The sequence below is a fragment of the Musa acuminata genome, chromosome BXJ3-10 (assembly GCF_036884655.1).
Source record: "Musa acuminata AAA Group cultivar baxijiao chromosome BXJ3-10, Cavendish_Baxijiao_AAA, whole genome shotgun sequence".
Lineage (NCBI taxonomy): Eukaryota > Viridiplantae > Streptophyta > Magnoliopsida > Zingiberales > Musaceae > Musa > Musa acuminata.
The window spans coordinates 16,588,841-16,611,311 of record NC_088358.1 but is presented as its reverse complement, the minus strand read 5'-3'; the positions used below and the strand labels follow the sequence as shown (position 1 = coordinate 16,611,311).

Genomic DNA, 22,471 nt, shown 5'->3' with positions numbered 1-22,471 from the left:
CACCTGATCCTTCAGCATGTTGACTCCTACAACATCCGTTCTCGGCGTATACTCCGATTCTTCCAACCTGATGTCCGATCTTTGACTCCGGCCTAACATCTGATTCTTTCGTAATTGTTTTACCTTTTTCCACGTAGTTAGTCCTGCATCACTTATCTCAACATATGGATTAGATCATTAATTTAATAATTAATTTTATCATCAAAATCCAAGATTCAACATGCAATACTTATGATTTTATTACGATGATGTATATGATGTATTGCATATGATGTGATTCATGATTAAAATCGTTTTAACTTGGATTTGAAGGTTATCATTTATTTGAATGATACTTTATTCCAATATGATATATTGATAAGGGGAGTTAAGTTTAAACTCCATTATCAATTATTTGTCATCAACAAAAAGAGGGAGATTGTTGAATCTCAAATTTTGATGATAAAATCAATTGATAAAATTATGATCTAATATGCATTTGAGTGATGCAGGACTAACCTCGATCAAAGAAAGGCAATTCGATTAAAGTAGGAAGAATCAAACGTTTGGCTAAAGTGGAACATGTTAGAAGATTAGATGTCGGGCCGGAAGGACTTCGTGCCATGAGTTCGAGTATTGAGTTAAAGGATTGGACATTGTGCTAAGGAGATCGGAAGTTGCGGGAGTCAAATTTTCGATTGGATAATACTTCGAAAGAGAGGAGGATGCGCCAAAGAATCGGATGAAGTGCCAGATGAACCAATGACATACTAGACAACATAGGATTCATGCTTATAATCGTGTATTTAGATCGAGTTAGTTTATGTCTAATTGAGTTGGTTTTAGGGTGAAACAATACCAATTCAATAGGCCCATTCAATGACCTATAGCAGGGTCTAATGGTGGTACCATCTGGACACAGTCTCCCAGACTATGTCAAGCGGTAGTACCGCTAGATTGAACAGTGATATTTCTCAATGTCAGTGTCAGACTAGGCGGTGGTACCGCTTAGTGTCAAACTAACAAGCGGTGGTACCGCTAGTTGTTAGTCTGGCATATGGTGGTACCTCCAATACCCCGGAAACCTAGGATGAGATACTTCTTGACTCCATTTTTGAAGTCATTTAGAGTCTATAAATACTCTAGCTATTCCTGAACTAGCAAGAATTAGAGTGGAAAGGAGAAAGAATACTTGAGAAAAAAATATTAAAAACTCTCTTAGGATTTAGAGTCTTTTTCTCCTAAAGTTAGAAGGTTTTTAAGAGATAAGTAAGGTCTAAAAGAGACATATAAAGGTTCTCTCTTAAGCTTGTCAAAAGGAGAAAGAGTTGTAAGGATAGTTGATCTTCGCCCATTGAAAGAAGATCGGTAGTGGAAGCCGATGGCCTCAAGTGAAGAGGAATCGAGAGTGGATACACGATGATCGAACCACTATAAATCAGTTTGTATTTACTTTATGCTTTTCATTCTTATTATAAACTGATTTACTTATTCGCTATGCTTACAAACGCTTTAAAGTTAAACGTCTTTCTGATACAATTTTATCAAACGAGATTTTTGAATCGACGTAATTTTTATGAAAGCACTAATTCACCCCCTCTCTTAGTACTGATTTCGATCCTAACATGGACACATTCCTCCCAACAATGGATGGAGGAACCATCTAACTGTCATGTCTGATGGCCCGTTAATCCCAGAAGGGAATCGCCATACTTGCCCTTGACAAGGATATATAAACATCCATGATCATTCATGTACATTCATCCATTCACTCATAAATGCATCAAGAAATCAATGTGATCAAATATTGTGAGAGACCATGTTTGATGTATGATCTACTAGACTATGTTCATTGGTGGCTCCGCACTGTGATGGGCCCCTAGCTCCTTTCACATATTGCACTTCCAATGTGAACCATAAGCCTAGTTACATCTACTACATGATAACAATCATATCAATATCATAAAGTTAAAAAAAAGGTAGAAAACCAATAATCATTTTAAAATGATATCTTCAAACAAAACCTATAAGTTCATTAAATCATAAAGGAATGAAACATCAATTTCTTAATAGTCCTCAATCAACTAAAACCCTAATTGAAATAGTACAATTTACTTAAACCAAACTTAATTTAATTTGATTATGATCTAATAGAATAAATCTCAAATCCTTATAGAACTAGTCTAGAATCATCTTAGACTAGTCTAATTTAGATTTGATTGATCTCGATTAGGTCAAGTAGGTTTAAACTAGTCAAGTTAGTTTGGAATCATCCTAAACCAGCTTTAATCGATCAAACCCATCCGATTTAATTAATTAACAAGCTCAAACCAACAAAGGGAGAGAAAATTAGACTATGTTGTATAGTGCTAGTCCAAACTAAACCGACCCACATGAGTCTTGGATAGGTCACATGTGCTGCACGTGCTTGTCCCAAGTAATAGGTTAGGTTGAGGTACAACAGGCTAGATAGAGGAGCGACAATGTGTCTAGTGCCAATCACATAGTTGAGCAAGCTTAATTTCACAAACTTGGCTAAGCCTAACTCATAAGTTGGGCTGAGCCTTACCATTGAATTGGGCCATGCTTGTTTCACAGGTTGGGTCGTGCTAAGACATATGAGTTGGGGTTGTGTCTGACTACATGAATTGGATAGTAGCTAGTCGTATATGCTAGACCATGCCTAGTCATATGGTTGGGTCATACCTTATCACATGGGCTATGTTGTACATGGCCACATAAATTGGATCGTACCTTGTCACATGGGTTAGGTTATGCTTGGCTACATGGGTTAAGTCGTACCTTGCCATATGGGTTAGCTCCTACCTGGCCACATGGGCTGGGCCATGCCTAGTCACATTGGTTGGACTGTACCTGGTTTGGGTTGAGTCGATCCGATTTGACAAATCAACCTAACTGAAGTCAAACCCCAATTAGACTCCTCTTATCAAACTAGATTTTAATATTTTAAATTATTTAAAAATAACTCAAATCCATGAATTGAAGAATTTAAATTCATAATCTTAAATTTAAAACTAATTAAATCATAAAAATTTATATATAATTCTTGAAACATAGATATATCTAATTAAATAAATTAGAACTATTATGTTAATCCAAAAATAAGAATTTTAATAATTAAATTAATATTAAAATTTACTTAAGCTTAAGAGATCAATATAAATCAAATAATCATTTTAACATTACAAATTAATTATCATTATTTATTAATCATAAAAATTTAAAATTAAAGCATCATTATACATCATGAAATTATAATAATTATAATATTAAGATTTTAAAATATAAATCAAAGCTAATTAAAAAAAGAAAGGATCCTATCTCTCTTGAGTCGTACGATCATCTCCTTAAAAAGTCTTTTCCTCAATCTTCCTATTATTAGACTTGGTAATGAATGAGAGAGAAGGAGCCTCCTTTGTATATGATAAGATGAGATCTCCCCAAAAGATAAGTAATAATTTAATTTTTAATTTTAATTTAATTTAATTTTATTTTTATAAGAGAAATATAATATTCATTTCTTATGATTCACACACAAAAATGGAATGTATATTATTGGCTTCCTAAAAATCACATCACTCATTAGAAAATAAATCAGTTAATAATTTAATTGATTAGTAGAGTTTTTAATTTATCCACATGATTAAAAAAAATCAAATTTAATCATTTCCTTAACTATAATACACAAACAAGGAAGTTAATTATCTAAATAAAAGAATACGTTATCTATAATAATTAACTAATATTTAGGAAATATTGTTGGTTATTACAATCATTCAATGTTGCATTTTACTAACTTCCCGTTCATGGTTCGATTTACTCTTATATATCCTCACCTTATTTTGCCTTTTTTTCTTTATGGAAAGCCTTCTCATTTCTTTTAAGAGCAGTAAAGGCATGATAGAGTGATCCTTTATCTACATTTTGTCATTGTCTCCCAGCTTTTCGCCTTTCTCTTGCCTATGATAGGAAGCTAATCACTCCTTGCTTCGAACCGTATCACTTCCTACATGATGATCTATTGTATTTTAGGGCTAACAATAAATCTTGTGATATCATCATTAAAGTTTTTGTGTTCTATGAATTCTTGACTAACCATATGGTTAACAACCTTAAATTTACTATCTACTTTTCCTACAACACCCCTAGTGATATTCAAAAAGAAAAATCTATAATCGGTTTCAAATCCAAAAGGATGGATTTTCTTTCAAATATCCGGGCGTTGCCCTTTGGCATATGCCTTGTAGCGCTCATGACCCCCTATTATTCAGTAGCTTACTACTTGCTTTGGTTCTTGACAGTGATCTTTACTGTCCCAAGCAAGAAGGGTAGTTCTTATAAATTCTGTGCTTGATGCCCCCCTCTCTTCATTCCTTAAGTGTCCTTGGATGTCTAACTTTATCCTTAGTCTCATTAATCAATATATTAAAAAAATTATTTGGCAGAAACGGGGATAGCTCAAGAGATTTGCATCTACTCTCTTAGGATTTAGCCATTTTCCCTAAATGTTTTGGTTGCCTTAGTATTAGGGACATCCATCTTACCAAGTTTACTCTTCAATCTAAATGCATTGCTTAATAATACCTCAATAGGAAAGATTCTATCAAGGGTAAATGTGGTTTCTGTCAAATATATAGGGTGACTCCTTGGGATGATAAGGTTTGCACCAACATTAATCGGAGCTAGAGACTTTTTTTTTTTTTTTTTGCATTTCTTGGATAATTTGAATTTTGAAATTTAAAATTTTATTAATAGTAAAACTAATTATGTATTGCATGATTTGTGGGTTTTTGAAGTCCCTTTTTTTCTCTAAAACCTGCTTCTTCTTTTTTTTTTTTTTTACTGTATGCTGGGTTTTTTGAATTTTCATATTAGATCTATAATTTCTGATTGGTTGCTGAAATTTACAATTGCTTACATAATCGATTTAGACCCTCAGTGGCAGAGGAAATCTCAAGGATCAATCTACCCATTCATTGATCCTAGGGATGATGATGTCTGATTATGGAAGGACCACGACCAAGCCCGCCTATCGATATCTACAATCCCACCAACGTGGTGGTGTGTATGGAGTCTTCCAATCTTATCTCGGATTAGGATATTTCGCTAGAAACTCCTCCATCACAGTCTCCTGACGGCTACCGAGCTTGTTACAAATGGAACAAGCATCAATCCTGCATACCCCTGCCTAATTTTGAATCTTGAGAGGATGGGGGTTGGCTCATGATGGATATGTGCTTGAATCTGGACGTGCTTTTTTGCCTGATCTCTATTCGTTGTGATCCTATTTGTCTCAATTTAAATCTTAATCTTGGTTTTCTTTGGGAAAAAAAAAAAAAAGAGTATTATCACAGTTAACTATCCCAATACAAATATATAACACTAGAAAAGGAAAAGGATTAAAAGAATATGAAGATTATATCAATTCAATTTCATTGTTTCGTTATGTACAAAATGCAATTAGGAACTCTGAAATATATATACATATATAATGTTATCAGCAATTCAACTTGTTCATATCGAACCCAAACGTACTACCATTTGTTGATGTATGAAATTATTGTACTCAAAGAAATGGTTTTGTGAACGACTGAAATGACCAATTAAAAATGAAACCGAGCTTAATAAACAAAGAAACAGTAGAACATAATCTTTCAGAAGAGTATAACCAGTGATACATTTAACAATGAGCATAACTTCATTTTATCCTAACAAGAACGGTGTGCTACAGAACACTATAAAATGTGTATCACCTTGAAATCTCCAACATCGAATTCATGGAAGCCTAAACACGTCAATTTGTGTTTATGTTGTTGTATTATGTGCAGACTGTAAACCATTAAAATCAACAGAGTTAAGAGAAAGAAACTGCAACATACAAAGATAATATATGCAAACATAACAAACATACAATGATAATGTTTCCATGCAATGTGTGGGCAAACTGCTGAAGAATCTAAGCCATCCAAACAACTTAAATTGTACAACTATCCCAACCAGATGGAGCATTTTTTGTAAACATTTATTATCTAGTAGTACCACCTCCTTTTCATCAAAAGAGTTGTCTTCTGATACATCCCATGACAATAGGCAAAAATTCTCAGAATACAGGCAATCCATTACAGGAACAACGTAGACATTAGCATCCAGACTAAGGAATAGATGTTTGAACAAATGACACCAAACATGAAGTCAAAAGAAATCTGATCGAGAGGAACAGCTAGTGAATTTCACATGTCTAAATCACAATACAACATGCCATATGGTTGTCTTCGGAAGATCAACGAAAAAAAAAAAAAAAAGACAAGTCAAATCAACAGTTCATGGTTTGCTAGCGATGAACGGTACATTAAAAAAAATTATAAATCTGGAACAAAATAATTCATGCAGTAAAAATTCTATCCAACATCAATCTAAATTGACAACTTTGACTTTTAGACCAGAACTTTATAATTGACCTCATCTCTCGTGTTTAATGTGCACAAAAACAGTACAAAACAAGTTGAGAAATTTGTCGTTATCTGCTTCAAAAAACCTCAGATGTCAAAAGACTAATATTCACACAAAATGACACTAAAATATTGAGATAATTCGAAGCATTGTTTATGCTTAGGTTACAGAGCAATGCCTACTAAGGATATTGTGACATTCTGCAGTCAAAATTAGAGTAAGTCAAAAACCTATAGATGCCAATAAAGCTCATCCAATTGCAATTAGAACCAAATTGTCATCGAGAACAAATCCTCACAGCTCCATTACCTAGATTATGGACATCGCTCCACGACGATACACCTATCACATATGGCCAGTAAAATGAAAAATCATACCAAACGATGACGACGACAACCTGAATAAAAGGATGTAGTAAAACAACTTGAACAACAAGCTCACACAATATACGAAGCATATTCAAGATCCAATATGAAGCTATGAACGTCCCACTTGCGAACCAGCTAACTAAGAGGAAATCACCACTGCACAACTCATACTCAATTTGCACGACCTCTGATGACATCGAGTCCCATTTCAGTAGGATCGGTCGCTTGCAGTTCCACCTGTATCCCGTCTAACTCTCTCTTAAACCTGTCTTTTGAGCTTGCATAGAGCATCTTGCTTCTCACCCTCGAGGTGTCGGGAGACCTACGTGAAACACCAGCAGCAGTGGATCTCATTCCCGAATAGCCAATATATACTTGGTCACAGAAAGCGCAACGAAAAGATAAGGTTACCATGCAATGAAGAAGATCTTGCTCTTCTGGCAGTTCTCCTCGGTCACGAAATCGAAGTCGTAGATGGCATATCTGCACTCGTTGTTGGGAAGGCTAGCGGCAAAATCGTCGTAACCCAGAGTGGGCTCACCGACCTTCTCCACGATAACCTGCTTCAACTTCTCATCGATCTTGAACACTATGAAACGGTACGTCCGTTTCGCCTTCAGTTCCAAGAACTTCAGCTTGCAATCGTCATTGACGGCCATCCCTGACGCCGCGTTGGCCTGTAGGCATCGGAAGATGTTAGCCAAATCTGCAGGCAGCAGGTGAAGAATTCGATCATCTAATGAGGGAAATGCAAATCGGATTCTGCTGAAACTTGATCTGATTATTCTCCCCGACGCGAGGTTTCCATCTGACCAAAACCAAGAAAAATTCGCAACCCTAGGTACCAAAGCCGAAAGAAATTCCAAGAACATGCGCGACAATCTACATCTAGAGAAACTTCTGTTGAATCTGACGACTGAGAACAAAGAGAAATAGAACGATTCGGTAGCACCGAGGCAGATCTGCCGCTTACGGACGCCGATTGAGCAGAAAAACAGAGATCAATCAAACGGATCGCCAAATGGGTCGACGACCACGATCGCATAAAAGTAAAAGAAGCAACTCGAGAAACATCAAGCCCAAGGATCAAACGACACTGAAACGTAGCAGAGGAAAGGGTGGCACCATGTCGGAGGAGCGATTAACGAAAGAGACGGGCGCCGGAGAGTAGTAAGGCTGAGATAGAAAGCAACCGACAGAAGATGAGAGGAGCAGAGAGCAACGGAGAAGATGAAGCGTGGGCTGGGCTTTTTATTTGTTTTCATTTCTTTGGGTCATAAACAATATATAAATAAATACGGCAAATTCTTTGATCTTCCCATCTCTACCCTTTATATTATAAAACGAGATGAATCTCCGGGCCCACTGCGGGATCCATGGATTCTCGAATCGCAAGGCAGGTATATGAAAAGAGGATCCGAATTGCAGTGACATTCAACTGATCCACACAAAAACATTTGTTGTGGAAAACACATGTTTGTTAAAACATAGCGCAGCTGCCAAAACAAGCTTCCAGAATTGAACTTTATACCAGTAAAGCTCCTAAGTAAATTTCATACCACTGTTATTAATCTACTTTTCCAAACATGACTTGTTACCATACTTTAATTTAATCCAAAATCTGATATATATTATTTTTTATTTCTAAATCTTACACTGAAATAATTTGTAAAAGATTTTTATTTTGGACTTTTACTACAGCGCTAATGATTGTTATCTCTCTGTTTCCTTTTTTTTTTTCTATAAAGAGTAAATAGTGAACATCCAAAGAAAATTTATCGAATAAAATTTTTAATTTTTAATTTTTAATAAATCGGCCTGATATATTAGAATCATACTAATGTTTTATGTCTTCCATTCTTTATCATTCATGTCTTTAAAATATTCTTCAAAAAAATTTTATTTTATTATTTGATATAGGATGATTTCTCAAAAATAATTCTTCTTATTGGGTTTTGGCAGATGGCATCTCCTTTTCAGTTTAGAGATTACTATTCATAATTTATTTCTCAGCATTTATAATCTTATGTTAAGAACTTTAAATATTTCTAAGTTATCTCTTTGCAAATTAACATATATTTTTCTCAATTTATAACTTAATTTCAAATAAAATCATTTTACTTCTTACCTATGATTATCTTTCTTTTTTTTTCTTATTCTTTTTTTTTAATCAATGAAAGTAATGTAAAATGATGAAAAAATGATAAAATAGGATGAACATAAGATGGAAGAGGAGGTAAAAAATAGTTTTTAATATTTATTATCCAAAAGATAATAAATATTATTGACTTTAATGAATTTATTTGATCATCTTAAAAGTGATTTTGATGATTTTGATGATTTGAATGAGTTTCATCTAACCACGATTTTTTTCTTGGTTTCTGAAAACTATAACTTGAAAATTTAACTTATAAATCAAGATTGTCTATTATGATTCTTTATTTTTGCTGTTTGAGTTATTAAAAAAGAATCATAGTATATCTCTTGATATTCAAAATTTATGTTCACTATTTATGCATCTCATCACCTGAATTCTTTTTGATATTCTTCATGTGATAATATGAATGCATGAAACGCTCGTGATATGATTTTTATACAAATCCGTATATTCATGAAATATTTATCTCATCACTCAATTAATTCTTCTTGATGTTCCTAATGTGATAAAATGAAATTATATATGAAATACAAATGAGAAGTTAATGATCATGATAGGATATAATGAACTTTGACATTTAGATATCATTAATTGAAAAGCTATGATCATATTCGCAAAATGATGTATCATGAATGCTTGAATATCATGTATGATATACTCATAATGATGATTGATTTATTTGTATCATGCATGAAAAATGAAATATATAGTTTTGAAATTGTGAATGTTCGAATTTGAAAATATGATATTGTATAATGATGAAATTATGTAATAAAAATATTAAACATTTTGAAACCATGTTTTAATGTCATGCATAATAATCATGTTTAATAAATTTCGAAAATATGCATGGTGATTTTTAAGTAATTTATGGATTATCGATTTTTATCATGATAAAATGTTACATTTTCGGTTTTAAGTATGATGTATGTTTTCGTACAAAAAACCTGAGCATATTGATTTGAAATCATGTTTAATGGTTTTATAATTCGAAATTATGCATGATGAATCTTGTAATTTACGGATTATTGATTTTTACCGTAATGAAAGTACCTTATTGATCTTTGTCATAATAAATCTTACACTTTCGGTTTTAAACATGATACATGTTTTTATTTGACATAAATGAAATAAAATCATATGAATTGAAACAACCAAAAAGAGGAAAATATATTTTTTAAAAAATTTATTTTTTTCTATCTTATTGATCTTGATGATTATTATGATAAATCTATGTATACCATTTTGAATCTCTTGAAAGTAATATTGAGATTTTGATGAATTTAACGATTTGAATTTGAATGAGTTTGTATTCAAATTATGATCTTGATTTCTTAGATTTACTACTTGAGATTTTTTTTAATCATGATCTCTTCTTTGTACACCTATAATTTTTGTTATTTATAAAAAGAAGAGATTTGATAAAATGAATCATGTCTTTTGTAATTCAAGAGGTTTTATCTTGTTGAATCTCGTATTTTGATGATGAAACTACTTGATATATGTTTATGATTTAATCTGCGTTTTGAGTGACGCAGGATGCTTTGATCAAGATGAGACAATTAAAGCAGGAAAATCATGTTGTGCCGGAGGAACATGTCAGAAGATTGGACGTCGAGCGGGTGGATCGGTCGACGTATCGACATAAGGCTTCGGGCCGTGGACTTGGGCATCGGGCCAAGAAGTGCGGGTATTGCGCCAAGGATATCGGAGTTGCGGAGTCAACTGGCCGATTGGGCAATAGGCCGCAGGAGAGGACGATGCGCCGAAGAATCAGACGAAGCATCGAGGGACCAATGACATGCCGGACAACTTGGTTAATTGCTTAGGATTAATTGTCTCGATCAAAGGTTTGCTTTAAGTGTGCAGGATTAACTACGATGAAAGTTAGACAAGCAGCAGAAGTTACGCCGGAGTCAAGTTCATGATCACGTTGGGAGTTCGAGAGTTCGACGGAAGTTCGGACGGTCGTCGGAGGTTCTGCGAGAACAGATCCGAGAAGTCCAGAAGCTTGCCAAGCGAAGCTCGTCGGAACTCACCAAGCGGATCGTCACAAAGTCTAGGAGTTTGCCGGAAGTCCGCAGGAGCATCACCGAGGGTTCATCGGATGATCGACGGAAGTTCGCCGGAAACTCGCCGGAAGAAGCGATTGACGCACCGAAGCAAAGCTGCAGGAATTGTCTTAGATTTAATCGTAGTTAGCATGTTGATTAAGTTAGAAAATGGGAGGTGATCCCATTAGCTTAATCTTGGGGTAATTGGGCCCCTGAAAAACCGAAATTGGGCTGAATGGAGCTAACCATTCGGACCCTGATTGCACCAGGAGGTGCAACCGCCTAGGCCAGGAGGTGGCACCACCTGGGCTAAGTCTCCCAGCGAGACTGGGCAGTGCAACCGCCCCAGCTAGGAGGTGGCACCGCCTGAGCTCAGTCTTCGAGCTAGACTGGGCGGTGCAACCTCCCTGACAGAGAGGTGGCACCGCTTGAGCTCGGTCTTCGAGCTCTGGCAGAGAGGTGCAACCGCCTCAGTCAAGAGGTGGCACCGCCTGGGGCTCAGTCTCCGAGCCAGACTCAGGCTGTGCAACTGCCCCTGACAGAGAGGTGCAATCGCCTGGGCTCAGTCTTCGAGCTCTGCCAAGCGGTGCAACCTCTCCAGTCAGGAGGTGCAACCGCCTGATCCCGGAATTCCGGGATTTGATCGTTTTGAGCTCCAAATTTGAACTGGGTTGGGGCCTATAAATACCCCACCCATTCAGCACAGAAAGCACACAGACCTACACCGAATTCTTGATCTTTTCTGTGATTCTAAGAGCTCAAATTTGTGTAAAATCCTAAAGTTCTCCTCTTTTTGTTCTTCAAGTTTTGAGTTGTAAAGAGAGGAGAGAAAGGATCTATAAAGGTTGTCTCCTGAGCCTGTCAAAAGGAGTGAAACTGTAAAAGGGCAGTTGGCCTTCGCCTATTGAAGGAAGGCCTCTAGTTGACGTCGGTGACCTCGTCGGTGGAGGAAGCCAAAAGTGGAGTAGGTCAAGACTGACCGAACCACTCTAAATCTCTGGTTTGCTTTTATTTTGAGCACTTTATCATTACTGCAAACCTCCTACATAGCTACTGCTCTCTGCGCTTTTACGAACAAGTTTCTAAGTTCTGATCTTTCCGAATCTGCATTCAGACGTAAATCGGTGTTTTCGTACGATCTTTACATTGTAGTTTACGTTTACATTTTGATTCTATTTATAACTGCAAACTGTCTTCTGCGCTTTTACGAACGAGTTTCTAAGTTCAGATCTTTTCGAATCTGCGTTTAGACGTAAAACTGCATTTAGACATAAAACTGCGTTTAGACGTAAACTGCGCTTAGACGCAAACTGCGCTTAGACGTAATCTGAGCTTAGACGCATATTGCATTTAGACGCAAACAGCGTTTAGATGTAAAACTACGTTTAGACGTAAAACAACGTTTAGACGCAAACTGCGTTTAGACGCAAACTACGTTTAGACGTAAAACTGCGTTTAGACGCAAACTACGTTTAGACGTAAACAACGTTTAAACGTAAACTGTGCCTAATCTTAAAATCGGCTTTTACATCGAAATCGTTTTTATCGAACGAACGCAGCTTTTGGTTTTAATCGCTGAAAGATTTCCGGTGCACTAATTCACCCCCCCCCCCCCTCTTAGTGCTCTCGATCCTAACAATTGGTATCAGAGCCCGATTTTTCTTATTTCGGATTTACACCCGAGAGAAATGGCTCTTCATGGCTTTCAAGAGGGTTTATCGATTTTTCGTCCACCGTTATTTAACGGATTGGACTACACTTATTGGAAAACTCGAATGAGAGTTTTCTTGATTTCTCTAAATCTGGATTTATGGAATATCATTGAAAACGGTTTTCAACTTCCCTCTAAACCGATGAACGAATGGTCGGATTTAGAGAAGAAGTATTTTTCTTTAAACGCAAAGGCTATGAATGCCTTATTTTGCGCTTTGGACAAAAATGAGTTCAATCGGGTTTCTTTGTGCGAAACGGCTTTCGATATTTGGCGCACTCTTGAAATCACGCACGAGGGAACTAGTAGAGTCAAAGACTCGAAAGTTAATATTTTACTGCATAATTTCGAGCTTTTTCATATGAAACCAAGCGAAACTGTTGTTGACATGTACACCCGTTTTACGGATGTCGTCAATGGTTTAAAATCACTTGGTAAAAGCTTTTCGGATTTTGAACTCGTTAACAAAGTTTTACGCTCACTTTCTAAAACTTGGGATTCAAAAGTAACCGCTATTCAAGAATAAAAAAACTTGAACCAATTTCCACTTGAAGAACTAATTGGTTCATTGATCACATATGAAATGACGTGCAATGCACGTGAAGAACTTGAGAACCACCTTCCAAAGAACAGGAAGGATTTGGGACATAGAACATTTGAAAGCCACTTGAGCGATGACTCAAGTAATGAGGACAATGATGAACTTGAACTTCGAACACTAAATCTTAATAAGTTTATTAAACAAAAATCTAAAATAGACAATGAACTTGAACGAAGGAAGAGGCCAAAGAAGAAGAACATAAAGTGGGATGAATCGAGCTCCTCCGAAGACGAGGAGAAAATCAAGAAAGGCAAGGTGGCAAACTACGCCTTAACCACTTTCAATGATGAGGTAATTGAAATCCCCCTAATTTACTTTGAAATTACTTGATGCTTTCATGATGTATTTTCTTTTTTAGTTTAGAATTAATATTTAAAAAAAAAAGGATTTATGATCATGCTAGTAATTTCGAAAATAATAATGTTACATATTTTATGATAAACAAATAAAATGATTTTGATTGAAAATATGAAATCATGGTTAAGAAGTAATAATGTGTATCATGTTGATGTCCATTGTTATTTTTCGATTTTGAGTATATTAAATCATGTTTAAATTTGAAGTATATATTTTTGAAATTATGTATGATGATAATTATCGATTTTTAGTGGCTTTAAAAATTGATGCATATTTTCATTTGACATAAATGAAAAGGCATGCTAACATGAAATCGATCACTTAATATGAAACACTTAAAATAAGGGGGAGAAATATATGAATTGATGCTATAAACACTATGCTATGATTATGCCATGCTTGCATCATCAAGAGATATATGAATTGATATAATTGCCATATCTGCAATGCTTATATGAATTGATGCTATGATTGCCAAATTTGCATTATGCCATGTTTGCATCATGCGTTAAGATATCAAGAACTTGTATCGTAATTTTACGCATTGATATCTTACCATGTGATGAAATGCTACAATTGATGAACACTTGAAATGTAATCCTCTATCTTATTGATTTGTCAATAAATCTATGCTTGTCATATATGAATTTATTGAATGTAATTTTGAGGATGATTTCAGATTTGACAAATACTTGATTCGTATTTATGACATAAGATACACTTTAAATATGAATCATGCTTCAATCAGATTAAATGCTTCAATCATTTTCTATCTCTAGAGTTCTCGATTTTGGTGAAATACAAGTGATAAATTCACTTATGATATCTTGTAAATCACTTGAATTATGAATGAGTTTTTTTTTTTTTTTTTTATGATGTGTTAAAAGAATCACTTAAAAAGAAAATGTTTTTCCCATCTTATCGAGATTAATGATTTCATGATATTATGTGAATCTCGAAATTGATTTTAATGAAATAGTAATAACGTTATTCATGTTATGAATCTTAAAAATGATAATATGCTTCATGAGATAATATGAATACATGAAACATTGATGATATGAATTCTTTGTATCTATGATATAAATGCCTTAAATTTTACACTTTTATGCTCTTCCCTACTTCTTTCTTGTTTTCAATGATAAAATGGGGAGAAGTTTTGATCATGCATGGTAGGATATAATCTGACAAAATTGATACCATCATGATATGAAACATTTATGATTTACAATTATGCATGCAATACTTGTGCTTTCTAATTATGATGTGATGTATTGCATATGATGTAAATCATGATTTAAAATGCTATGAGTGCTAAGTTACTCATTTTGAGAAGAAATTGTTATATTGAAACATTAATGTAATTATGAATGATGATATGATATTATGCATGTAATACTTCAACTTATGATAATGATGCATGCAATGCTAAAATATTCATGATGAAAAATTGTCTTGACATTCATAACTTGATTATTCATCCTTTGTCATGATTTTGAAATCGTTATAAAAGGAAAAAGAACTACAAAACTGTATTCTTCCTTTCTTTTTGACAATGACAAAGGGGGAGATAACTAGCTTGCACAAGTCTAGAAGATGCAAAAACTTGATTGCTAGCTTGCCTATCGTAAGTAGCAAAGATTGCTAACTTGCTTATTTCAAGAAGCAAAAGTTGTCTTCTTGAACATCACTATCTTGAATATCTCAAGAAGCAAGACTTGCAACCTGCACATTACAATAGGAAGCAATAATCATGAGCCTACACAAGAAAGTTATCTTGCATTTGCTTTCGAAGTTTTTGCTAGCTTGTATATTGTGAAACTTGTATGTCGTAAAAATTGCTAGCTTGTAGTCTAAAGAGAAGCGAAAAGTTGCTATCTCAAAAGAAGCAAATGTGCTATCTTGCCTATTTCAAGAGGCAAAAATGCTAACTTGCACATCTAGCAAAACTTGACAAATTTGCATATCTCAAGAAGCAAGAGTTGCTTTCTTGAACATCTCAAAACTGCTAGCTTGCATGTTCTAAAAGTGCTATCTTGTATGCTGTAAAACTTGCATATCTAAAACTTGATAGCCTGAATATTCTAAGCATGATGTAACATTTGCTAAATTTTCTGGCTTCAAAACTGCATGATGATAAAACTTGATAATATGTTTTTCATGTAATGAGTTGAACCAATATCACACACACTTGATTGCGGTACTTTTCCTTTTTGTTGATGACAAAGGGGGAGAAGTATGTTGATGACATGACATGTGATGCATAAGTTTATGCATATGTTCATGTTGACGTGTTGCAAGTATTCATGATGAATATTGCAATGACTTGAATTCAGTTTGAATTCAAGGTTATATCAATATGGCATATTGATAGGGGGAGTTTGTTTAAACTTTGGGAGTTAAGGTTAACTCCGTCATCAAGTAGTTGTCATCATCAAAAAGGGGGAGATTGTTGAATCTCGTATTTTGATGATGAAACTACTTGATATATGTTTATGATTTAATCTGCGTTTTGAGTGACGCAGGATGCTTTGATCAGGATGAGACAATTAAAGCAGGAAAATCATGTTGTGCCGGAGGAACATGTCAGAAGATTGGACGTCGAGCGGGTGGATCGGTCGACGTATCGACATAAGGCTTCGGGCCGTGGACTTGGGCATCGGGCCAAGAAGTGCGGGTATTGCGCCAAGGATATCGAAGTTGCGGAGTCAACTGGCCGATTGGGCAATAGGCCGCAGGAGAGGACGATGCGCCGAAGAATCAAACGAAGCGTCGAGGGACCAATGACATGCCGGACAACTTGGTTAATTGCTTAGGATTAATTGTCTCGATCAAAGGTTTGCTTTAAGTGTGCAGGATTAACTACGATGAAAGTTAGACAAGCAGCAGAAGTTACGCCGGAGTCAAGTTCATGATCACGTTGGGAGTTCGAGAGTTCGACGGAAGTTCGGACGGTCGTCGGAGGTTCTGCGAGAACAGATCCGAGAAGTCTAGAAGCTTGCCAAGCAAAGCTCATCGGAACTCGCCATGCGGATCGTCATAAAGTCCAGGAGTTTGCCGGAAGTCCGCAGGAGCATCACCGAGGGTTCATCGGATGATCGACGGAAGTTCGCCGGAAGAAGCGATTGACGCACCGAAGCAAAGCTGCAGGAATTGTCTTAGATTTAATCGTAGTTAGCACGTTGATTAAGTTAGAAAATGGGAGGTGATCCCATTAGCTTAATCTTGGGGCAATTGGGCCCCTGAAAAACTGAAATTGGGCCGAATGGAGCTAACCATTCGGACCCTGATTGCACCAGGAGGTGCAACCGCCTAGGCCAGGAGGTGGCACCGCCTGGGCTAAGTCTCCCAGCGAGACTGGGTGGTGCAACCGCCCCAGCCAGGAGGTGGCACCGCCTGAGCTCAGTCTTCGAGCTAGACTGGGCGATGCAACCTCCCTGACAGAGAGGTGGCACCGCCTGAGCTCGGTCTTCGAGCTCTGGCAGAGAGGTGCAACCGCCTCAGTCAAGAGGTGGCACCGCCTGGGGCTCAGTCTTCAAGCCAGACTCAGGCGGTGCAACCGCCCCTGACAGAGAGGTGCAACCGCCTGGGCTCAGTCTTCGAGCTCTGCCAAGCGGTGCAACCTCTCCAGTCAGGAGGTGCAATCGCCTGATCCCGGAATTCCGGGATTTGATCGTTTTGAGCTCCAAATTTGAACTGGGTTAGGGCCTATAAATACCCCACCCATTCAGCACAGAAAGCACACAGACCTACACCGAATTCTTGATCTTTTCTGTGATTCTAAGAGCTCAAATTTGTGTAAAATCCTAAAGTTCTCCTCTTTCTGTTCTTCAAGTTTTGAGTTGTAAAGAGAGGAGAGAAAGGATCTGTAAAGGTTGTCTCCTGAGCCTGTCAAAAGGAGTGAAACTGTAAAAGGGCAGTTGGCCTTCGCCTATTGAAGGAAGGCCTCTAGTTGACGTCGGTGACCTCGTCGGTGGAGGAAGCCAAAAGTGGAGTAGGTCAAGACTGACCGAACCACTCTAAATCTCTGGTTTGCTTTTATTTTGAGCACTTTATCATTACTGCAAACCTCCTACATAGCTACTGCTCTCTGCGCTTTTACGAACAAGTTTCTAAGTTCTGATCTTTCCGAATCTGCATTCAGACGTAAATCGGTGTTTTCGTACGATCTTTACATTGCAGTTTACGTTTACGTTTTGATTCTATTTATAACTGCAAACTGTCTTCTACGCTTTTACGAACGAGTTTCTAAGTTCAGATCTTTTCGAATATGCATTTAGACGCAAACTGCGTTTAGACGTAAAACTGCGTTTAGATGTAAACTGCGCTTAGACGCAAACTGCGCTTAAACGCAAACTGCGCTTAGACGCAATCTGAGCTTAGACGCATACTGCATTTAGACGCAAACAGCGTTTAGACGTAAAACTACGTTTAGACGTAAAACAGTGTTTAGACGCAAACTGCGTTTAGACGCAAACTACGTTTAGACGTAAAACTGCGTTTAGACGCAAACTGCGTTTAGACGTAAACAGCGTTTAAACGTAAACTGTGCCTAATCTTAAAATTGGCTTTTACATCGAAATCGTTTTTATCGAACGAACGCAGCTTTTGGTTTTAATCGCTGAAAGATTTCCGGTGCACTAATTCACCCCCCCCCTCTTAGTGCTCTCGATCCTAACATATCTTTCATGATATGATGTCGTTGGATTTATGGCTTATATGTCTTAAAATAATTGAAATATTTTATACTATTTTATTCTTTCCTTATTCTTTCTTGTTTACAATGATAAAATGGGAAAAGTTATGATCATGCATGGTAGGATGCAATTTGATAGATTAATACCATGATGATTTGAAATATTTATGATTTGAAATGATGCATATGCTGTTTATTATGATGATGTATGTGATGTATTGCATATGATGTGTATCATGAATGCTTTAAATGATAAATGTTTGGTACCAACAATCATGAAGTGATAAATACCTAAAAATATTGATTTAATGTTTGGTATCATGAATATTTTATTATCATACATGAAAATAGTGATAAATATTTTAAAAATAAATGTTTGTATCATGTTAGATGATTTTACATTTTGTTCATGATGAGTTATAGTGATGATTGAAACAATGATTGAAATAATATGAATGATGATTTGGAATCATGCGATGAGTTTATATGTTTCGAAAATATATATGATGATTTAGTATTATGCATGCAATACTTTAATGTATGATAATGATGCACGCAATGATAAAATATTCATGATAAAATAATTATTTTGACATTCAAGACTTGAATTTTCATCTAGGCTATTTACCTTTATCATAATTTAGAAATTAACGTAAAGCGTCTTCCCTTCTTTTTGACAATGACAAAGGGGAGCAAAACATGCTAGAAAGCTAATTTGCTAGCTCGCACAATTCAAGAAAAAAAACAAAAATTGCACTTCTCAAAAGAGAAGAAATTGCTATCTTGAACATCACCAAAGAGTGCTATCTTGCCTATCTCAAGAAGCAAAAAGTTAACTTGCACATCTAGCAAAACTTATATTTCAAGAAGCAAGAGTTGCTTTCTTGAACATCTCAAAATTGCTAGCTAGCATGTCTTAAAATGTTAAAAATTTTTTTGCTAGCTTGTATATTGTAAACTTGCTATCGTACTACCATATATATCTATGATGATAGCAAACTTGCATGATGATAAAAATGGATATTATGTTTTTCATGCAATGAGTTGAACTTGTATATCACAAACACTTGATTGTGGTACTTCTCCTTTTTGTTGGTGACAACGGGGGAGAAGTATGTTGATTATATGTCATGATTTTATCATGACATGTTGCTTGAATTTTTGAATCCAAGAGTTTCTATCAATATGGTATATTGATAGGGGGAGTTTGTTTAAACTCCGGGAGTTAAGCTTAACTCCATCGTCGATTGGTTGTCATCATCAAAAAGGGGAAGATTATTGAATCTCAGATTTTGATGATGAAACCAATCAATATATGTTTATATTTTAATCTGCGTTTTGAGTGACGCATGATGCTTCGATTAGGATGAGACAATTAAAGCAGGAAAATCATGTTGGGCCGGAGGAACATGTCAGAAGATTTGACGTCGGGCCGATAGATTGGTCGACCTATCGACAGAAGGCTTCGAGCCATGGATTCGGGCATTGGGCCAAGAAGAGCGGACATTACGCCAAGGATATCAGAATTGCGGAGTCAATTGGCCGATTGGGCAATAGGTCGTAGGAGAGGACGATGCGCCGAAGAATCGGACAAAGTGTTGAGGGACCAATGACATGCCGGACAACTTGATTAGATGCTTAGGATTAATTGTCTAGATCAAAGTGTATTTTACATGTGCAGGATTAACTACGATGGCATGAAGACATAAAGCAAGTTTACCGGAGTCAAGTTTAATGGGTGTTCAAGAGTTCGCCGAAAGTCCGAAGAATCGTCGGAAGTGCTGTCGGAACCAACCGAGAAAGAATCGGGGACTTGCGAAGTTTTCGGAAGTCTGTTGGAAAGATCGTTGGAGGTTTGCGGAGATCACCGAGAAGGTTTGGATACTTGTTAAAGACTCGTTGAACTCGTCATAAGATCGGGAGCATGTTGGGAGTCCATTGGAAGAAATCCGAGGGTGTATCAGAAGTCCGTCGGAAGTTCACCGGAAAGCTCGCCGGAAGGAAACTCGAAGTTGCGATTAAAATTTGCTTAGGGCTATGTCTTAATTTCATAGTTTGCATATAATTTAGGTTAGGATTAAGGGTTAATCCTATAACCCGGTTAGGGGCCAATTGGGCCCGAGTTTGGATTGGTTTGAGTCAAGTTTGGAGCTCAACCAGTGAGTTGGAACAGTCTAGGCGGTGGCACCGCCAGTATACTGCCAGACTGGGTGGTGGCACAGCCCAGAACCCGAGAGGTCCGGCGGTGGCACCGCCAGTACACTGCTGGACTGGGCGGTGGCACCGCCCAAAACCCGAGAGGTCTAGTGGTGGCACTGCCAGTACACTGTCAGTGTCAGACACTGACAGGCGGTGGCACCGCCACTGATAGGTGGTGGCACCGCCAGCACCGGGAAACCCAAAAGCAATTCAAATTTGGAGCCCAAATTTGAATTCTCTTGGGGCCTATAAATACCTCTCAATTCTCAGTACAGTTAAGACCTTTTTGAGAAGTTAGAAATTGAGAAAAAGCTTTAGCAAAATCTTGTTTTCAATAGCTTAAGTGTTCACCTCCCTCTTTCTCTTTGAAAAATCTGTAAGAGTGTGAACCACTTATAAAATGATTGTAAGAGGGGTATTTGATCCTTCCCCTTCAAAGTGATTTGCTAGTGGAAGTTGGGAGCCTCATCGAAAAAGGCTTCACAAGTGGATGTAGGTCATTTGATTGAGCCACTTTATATTGTGGTGTTCCTTGAATGTGTGAGTATTTAATTTTCTGAACCACTTATCTTCTTAGCAGCAAACTGTTCGGTTTTATTCTCCCTACTCTTGACTTCCTTTACTCGAGCTATTTTAGCTACGTCATCCATCATCGAATTGAAATCTCTACACATTTACAAAATCGATTTTATACTTACGAGTTTTAATCCGCTGCACTAATTCAACCCCCCCCCCCCTCTTAGTGCTGCTCCGATCCCAACAACTACAGCTGCAGGGCTGCCATGGGCAACAGGTGCCCCATATGACCAGAACTCCTAGCCGCTTGTGCAACCCTTGCAACCAGGAAACCCTGGCCGCTAGGGGTCCTGGTTGTAGGGGCTGCCATGCAGCAGGTTGAGGGCATCCATGCTGCTCTCATTCCTGCTACTTTTGGCTAGGCCGAGAGTAGTAAATTGGAGCTCTCGACCAAGGCTGCAAGCAGCCTTCGACCAATCCAATAGGCAACAATAATTGTTGCCCTTTCTTCCCCTTTTGCGTTAACAAATTTGACATCAAAAGCCCTATTTAAAATACCTCTTAATAGTAAGAAAAGGTGTAGCAAAGATTTGAAAACTACAACAAAAAAATTACAGTAATCGTGTAAAACAATTTCAACACGATTGAACACAACACACATAGTTTAAAAGTCAATCTTTTACATGAGCAACCTGATTCTAATACCACTATTGGAAAATATGATGTGATATCACATGCATAGTGGAAGAACAAAAAAATAAAATCTCATAATTCCCACATAAAAGAAGGTTTCATCGTCATGTAAAAGTTGGTGCGCAAAAACCCGCGAAATCGAAAAACTATATATAAGAGAATTACCTAGGTGTTGAATCTCAGATTTTGATGATGAAACCAATTGATAGTGTTTATGATTTGATCTGTATTTTGAGTGATGTAGGATGCTTCGATTAGGGAGAGACAATTAAAGCAGGAAGAATCATGTTGGGCCGGAGAAAAACATGTCAGAAGATTAGATGTCGAGCTGAAGGATTGATCAACGTATCGGCAGAAGGCTTCGATCCATGGATTTGGTCATCAGGCCAAGAAGAGTGAAAATTGTGCCAAGTAAATCAAAGTTGCATAGGTCAACTAGCCGATTCTGCAATAGGCTGCAAGATAGGACGATGCACCGAAGATTCAGACGAAGCACCGATAAACCAATGACAAGCCGAACAACACTTGATTTGCTTTGTAATAATTGTCTAGATCAAAGTACATTTTATGTGTGCAAGATTAATTATGATAGCATGGCATAAAGCAAAATGAAGTCCTGGAGTCAAGGATGTGATTTCGTTGGGAGTTCGAGAGTTCGTCGGATGTCC

General features: G+C 36.9%; 1 protein-coding gene across 1 annotated transcript; it reads right to left on the bottom strand.

The window, feature by feature from the left end:
• Positions 1-6,687: 6,687 nt before the first annotated feature.
• Positions 6,688-8,084, bottom strand: LOC135650738 (actin-depolymerizing factor 7-like). The gene is made up of 3 exons (XM_065170303.1): positions 7,944-8,084; positions 7,230-7,495; positions 6,688-7,140 (listed from the first exon to the last, which is right to left on the bottom strand). The coding sequence occupies exons 1-3, from the start codon at positions 7,944-7,946 to the stop codon at positions 6,990-6,992; spliced, it is 420 nt and encodes a 139-aa protein (XP_065026375.1). The 5' UTR covers positions 7,947-8,084; the 3' UTR covers positions 6,688-6,989.
• Between the last annotated feature and the right edge of the window lie 14,387 nt (positions 8,085-22,471).